We start from the raw sequence: 6284 nt of genomic DNA, 5'->3' as shown, positions 1-6284 counted from the left end.
CACACACCACACACCGCCATCCACACACCACACACCGCCATCCACACACCACACACACCACACACCGCCATCCACACACCACACACCACACACACCGCCATCCACACACCACACACCTGCCATTCACACACCACATACACCACACACCCGCCATTCACACACCACACACACCACACACCGCCATCCACACACCACACACCACCATCCACACACCATTCACACACCACACACCGCCATCCATACACCATTCACACCACACACCGCCATCCACACACCTACCATCCATACACCACACACCATCCACACACCACACACCGCCATCCACACACCGCCATCCACACACCATCCACATACCACACACAACTATCCACAGACCATCCACACACCACACCCACCATCTACATACCACACACTTGCCATCCACACACCACACACCCACCATCCACACACCTACCATCCATACACCACACTGCCATCCACACATCACACACCGCCATCCACACACAGCCATCCACACACTCACCAGCCACACACCCACCATCCACACACCACACACCGCCATCCACACACAGCCATCCACACACTCACCATCCACACACCCACCATCCACACACCACACACAGCCATCCACACACAGCCATCCACACACTCACCATCCACACACCCACCATCCACACACCACACACAGCCATCCACACACCACACACACCGCCATCCACACACAGCCATTCACACACTCACCATCCACACACCCACCATCCACATACCACACACAGCCATCCACACACTCACCATCCACACACCCACCATCCACACACCACACACAGCCATCCACATACCACACACCCACCATCACACACAGCCATCCACACACTCACCATCCACACACAGCCATCCACACACCCACCATCCACACACCATCCACATACCACACACAGCCATCCACACACCACACACCCACCATCACACACAGCCATCCACACACTCACCATCCACACACAGCCATCCACACACCCACCATCCACACACCACACACACCGCCATCCACATACCATTCACACACCACACACCCACCATCCACACACCATCCACACACCATTCACATACCACACACTGCCATCCACATACCACACACCCACCATCTACACACCATTCACTGCAATCCACACACAGCCAGCCACACACCACACACAGCCATCCACACACCCACCATCCACACACCACACACCCACATCTACACACCACACACTGCAATCCACACACAGCCATTCACACACCACACACCGCCATCTACATGCCACACACCACACACCACACACCGCCATCCACACACCTCCAGCACTGGGCCCCTGGACTTCCCTGAGTCCCACACTCCCAAAATAAGCACTGAAAACACACTGATGGGTCTGTTACAGCAGCCACACTGACTGAGACACCGTGGTGGCGTGCTGGAAATGTGAATACATGTGTGTGCGTGCGCATGCACGCGTGTTTTGGTTTGGTCTACAGTTGCTGACTCGTCCTGTCTCCTGAGGTGCCATCCCCTGCGGCGCCATGTTGGAGCTGGCCGTGCCCAGTGAACTGTCTGCCCGCCTCTTGTGTGGTGTGGGTCAGCACACCACCTCTCTCTGGAGGGGTCTAGAGGGGTCCTGCCTGTACCCCACCCTGCCTGCATCTGGACAGAGAGGCCTCTTGAGGTCTCTCAGCCCCGCCGGCTGGAAGTCCTGCCTGCTCGGAAGTCTCCGGCGCACACCAAAGCAGGGTTTGACGGCTCGGGGTCAGCAGTGCCGGCCGGCTCCTGTGGGACACGGCCCGCCTAACCTATTCTAGAACTTTCCAGAGGCAACGCATCAGTGCTGTGGCTGCTCAGGCAAGGAAGCAAACCTGAGGAGAGGTTCTGAGGACCCTGGGGACTGCTGGCTGGCAGGGGCACAGGTGGGACCCTGGGGGCCGGGCCTGGCGCCCCGAGTGTGAGGAATGGCAGGCGTGGGGACTGACCTCACCCACGAGGCCGCTGTGCGGGACCCGCGTCGGCCCATAGCACCCCAGCGGCACTGTCTGCCTGCCGCTGCGGACGCGCACAGCTCGCCAGACCCAGTGTGAGCACGGAAGGGACGGACACAGAGCTGCTGTGCTCCTCCAGACGCGTCCCCCTGAGAGGCCGGCAGGGCCCGGCCCGGCTGGCAACCGCAGCGGGGGACAGAGACGTCCTGGCCAGGGTGAAGCTTACAATTTGATAGCCAAAGTCTAGTTTTAAACAGTGGGAAAGAAAAGGTTGGAATTAATCACTGAAACGAGCCCGGCGCTGGTGGCTCACGCCTGTAATTCTAGCCACTCGGGAGGCTGAGATCTGAGGATCTCAGTTCAAAGCCAGCCCAGGCAGCAAAGGTTGTGAGACCGATTTCCAGTAATCCACAAAGACGTGGGGCTGTGACTCAAGTGGTAGCGTGCTAACCTTGAGCAAAAACAGCTCAGGGACAGTGCCCAGACCTGGAGTTTAAGCCTCAGGATCAGCGTGTACAAGTGTGCACACACATACCCCAACAACTTTTTCCGGGCTGGAGTTTGAACTCTGGTAGTCTTTGCCTCGTATACACAAGGCCCTGGGGTTTGATCTGCAGCACTGCAAAGTAAGTTAGTAAATAAAAACAAAGCTCAATGACAGTCTGGTGCTGAGTGTTAGTTGTTTGCTTTTGTGTTTTGGGGGGACAGAGTCTCACTATGTGGCTCAGGCTAGCCTCGACTGGAGATCCTCCTGCCCCGGCTGCCCCCACCTGCTGGCATTAGAGGGTGACTTTTGTGTGCGTCATCCCTTCCCGCGAGCTAGCAGGACACCCCCAAATGAGGCAGAAGCGGTGGGAGCGGAGCACTACCTGCCGTCGAAGAAGAAGAACTTGCCGCGTCCGTTCTTCTCCCCGTGGACAAAGTGGCCTTCGAACCTGTCCGTGGAGGAGTAGGTGACCGTGCAGGGCCCGTGTGGCAATCCATCCTCGTCCAGTTGCCCTGGGAAGAGGGGACAAAGGCAGCGCTGAGCCCGGCCTCGCCCCCTGGCCCCCCGGCCTGAGCCCCGGCCTCGCCCCCCGACCCCCCGTCCGCTGGCACGGCCTTCACCTTCCCCGCGCTGTGGGATTGTCACGGGTGCGGCGTGGACTCAACGTCCACACAGAGACGCCGGCGGTGTGTCGGGACTGGACACCGCATGCGTTTACCTGGGGTCAAGTTGTTTTCAGGAATTACCGACAGTGTGGCCTGGTGACCAGATACTTCCCCACGCGGTGACGCGTCCCCAGCTGGGTGCCAGTGGGACACTTCAAGGGGACCCGCAGCGTCCTGCGGATCTGCAGCCCCCCCAAATCACAGCCCCTGCCTCATCCGCCGCCAGGAACCCCGCCCCAGCCGACACGTGGGAGGGATGACACAGCACAGCTGTTTCCAGAAGTTACTGACACTCCACCATCCCATCTATCCAGACCCCACTTCCCCCAGGACATCGTGGGACTCCCAGCACAGTGCTCCCTGGGCGTCAGTCAACCTGTGCCTGCATTCCTCGGAGTCTTCCTTCTTTCTTCAATAGCCAGAGCTCTCTGGCTGTCACACTTGGTGGCTCTCACTCCTCGGCAGAGTTAGAAAAGCCAAGCAGTCCACGCAAGACCCTCCCGGGAGCGGGGACCTCATTTCCACAGATTCTAGTAAGTCTGCCCGATGGTGTATTGACACGGCGGTCTGTCTGCTCCATTCTCCTCTCTCATTCTGGCCTTACAAAATGCACACAACTGACACGCCATCTTCTCTCCTGGGTCTAGAATGACCAAATAGTGACACGCCAGTTTCCCTTTCCTATCCTAAACAGTCACTGTCCAGTTACCATGTAAAGAGCTTGGCTCTTGGCGAATGTCCTCTTCCTTCTGCTTTCTTCTTGCGTGTACTAAAATAGTTCCACCCAAGATCTTTTGGAAGTGTGATTATTTTAGCCAGCCCTGGTGGGTAACCAACATCCCGTTAGTTACACTCATGTAAGGACCGAAGCCGGAGAATCATGTGAAGGCCTCCTTTAAAAGTCCAAGCACCAAGCTGGGCACCAGTGGCTCATGCCTGTCATTCTAGCTACTCAGGAAGTTGAGATCTGAGGATCATGGTTTGAAGCCAGCCAGAGCAGGAAACTGTAGACGGTTGTCTCCAATTAACAACCAAAATGCTGAGAGCAGAGCTGTGGTAGAGCACTGGCCTTGAGCGAAAAAGCTCAGGATAAATGTGCAGGCCCTGAGTTCAGGAGTGCATGCACACACGTGTGTGTGTGTGTGTGTGTGTGTGTGTGTGCGCGCGCGCACGCGTGTGCACACGCGCACACAATCCCAGTGGCAACAAAGTTCGCATACAAATGAAGCCGTAAGCAGCAATTGGTGTAAAAAGTGGTTTTGCTACACCATCTGAGAAAGGCAACCTGGAGGGCTGACGGTCTCATTAGCCCCCTCACCTGCCCGGCCCCATTCCTGCTCTCTGCTCAACCGGGGCCAGCAGCCATCACTAAATGTTCTAGATTGTTCTATTCCAACAGACTTGCCAAAAGGAGGTGCTGTGGCCTCCTAGCCTCTAACTCTATGTGGTGCTGTGCTGCTCTCCCCGGCGATGAGCTCGGGCCTTTCGTCTGTTTTGTCTGGCCTTTTAGTAAAGTTTAATGTTAGTCTTAAAAAGGCAAAAAAAAAAAATTATTTTCTTCATTTATTTGCTCACTGCCGCCAGTCCATAAATAAGATTTTGTACTAAAAGCAAAGAACTGTTCCAAAATAGAGAAAGGTAAAGCAGGGTAAAGCCAGAGGGCTCACAGCACGTCGCAGAAGCCCCGCATTTCAGGGTTTATGCTGAGATACAACTCGTGGACTCCAGTCAGCTATGGAGAGGTATGAGGGCGTTCTGGGATAAAAGGGTAAGTTTGCTGGGTTTAATCCTCATAAACAAGATTTGTCGCAAAGGAAGAAAACCAGAAAGGGTTCAGCAGTGCCTCCAACCTGGCTTTTGTATTTGTATTTTTATTGTTATTGTAAAGGTGATGTACAGAGAAGTTACACGTGCGTCAGTCAGACAATGGGTACATTTCTTTATGGACAGTGTCACCATATTCTTCACTCTCTCCTCACCCACACGCTGTACAGTTCACTTTCCACATGGTGTCTAGAGAGCCCCACGGCTGTACCTGTTCACCTCGGTCCCTCCGTTTCTGTGTCCAGCCTGGCTTTTTAATGGGTGTTTAGGAGATGGAGCCCAGGGACTTTTCTGTCCTGGGTCTCAGCTTCCTGAGTAGCTAGGATTACAGGCGTGAGCCATCAGCGCCTGGCTTTCTTGGGTATTTTTCTGCAGTGGGGTGAACAGCTGGTGTCCTGTCTGCAGTCCTGCCCTTACATATTAAACGCAGACGCTGAGGGTCAGAGGGACTCCGACACTCATTCACCTGCGGACCGGAAGTCCTTCTGAGCTTCAGTGTCATCTTCGCCTCACTGCTGTACCTCACAAAGTCGTGTTTAGCAGATGGGTGGCAGAGGGCTTCTCTTTTAGGTGGTGATTCCAGCCTCAGCCGAGGTGGCCCACTGATCGCAAGGCATCCCTTTCCCATGGCTACCTCTGCCTTCCAGAAGCCCCAGGAGCCACGGCACCAGTGTCTCTCCAATCTCCCAGGGGGAACTGAAGTGGTAGTTGTAGCCAGAAATAAAGGCAGGAGTTAGTTGGTCTACTGGCTTTGGTCTGGGCTAACAACGTGGGTCGTGACTGAAGAGAAAAATGAAAACATTAACTAGTATGCAATGCAGGGACACTAAACACCAAAATGTGTTTTCAGGTTAACTAGTATGCAATGTAGGGACATTAAACACCAAAACGTGTTTTCAGGTGGTGCAGAGACATGAGAGAAAACACAGATCACACAGCCCAGGAACACTTTAGTGCCTTAAAATGATTTCTCCTAACAGGATGAAAGAATAATACTAGGTGGAGGTATGGTGCCATAGTAGAGCATCTGCCAAGCAAGCTCAGAGCCCTAGGTTCAATTCCAGAATTGGGGTGGGGGTGGCAGTTCATATCTGTAATCCTAGATACTAAGGAGGTTAGACCAGGAAGACTATGTTTCAAAGTCAGCCTAGGTGAAAATCCTGCAAGACTCCAGCTCCAATTAGCCAGCAAAATCTCAGACTGGAGGTAGGGCTCAAGTGGTAAAGCACCATCCATAAGCAAGTAAACTAAGAGGCCCTGAGTTTAAGCCCTGGTAGACACACGTGTACATGCATGCACACATA

At 54.5% G+C, this 6284-nt stretch overlaps 1 protein-coding gene across 1 annotated transcript in view; it reads right to left on the bottom strand.

Moving 5' to 3' along the window:
• Positions 1 to 5608, bottom strand: part of Setd7 (SET domain containing (lysine methyltransferase) 7) — a 23392-nt gene extending 17784 nt beyond the window's left edge. Inside the window, exons 1-2 of the mRNA XM_013029506.1 lie at positions 5398 to 5608; positions 2874 to 3003 (exon numbers count right to left, since the gene is read on the bottom strand). Of these exons, the coding sequence (XP_012884960.1) occupies positions 2874 to 3003; positions 5398 to 5608 (341 nt within the window). The remainder of the gene's footprint in view (positions 1 to 2873; positions 3004 to 5397) is intronic.
• Positions 5609 to 6284: the final 676 nt, after the last annotated feature.

Source organism: Dipodomys ordii, unplaced genomic scaffold, assembly GCF_000151885.1.
Source record: "Dipodomys ordii isolate 6190 unplaced genomic scaffold, Dord_2.0 Scaffold119, whole genome shotgun sequence".
NCBI lineage: Eukaryota > Metazoa > Chordata > Mammalia > Rodentia > Heteromyidae > Dipodomys > Dipodomys ordii.
Note: the sequence above shows the minus strand (reverse complement) of the source record. Positions and strands in the feature narration are given on the sequence as shown.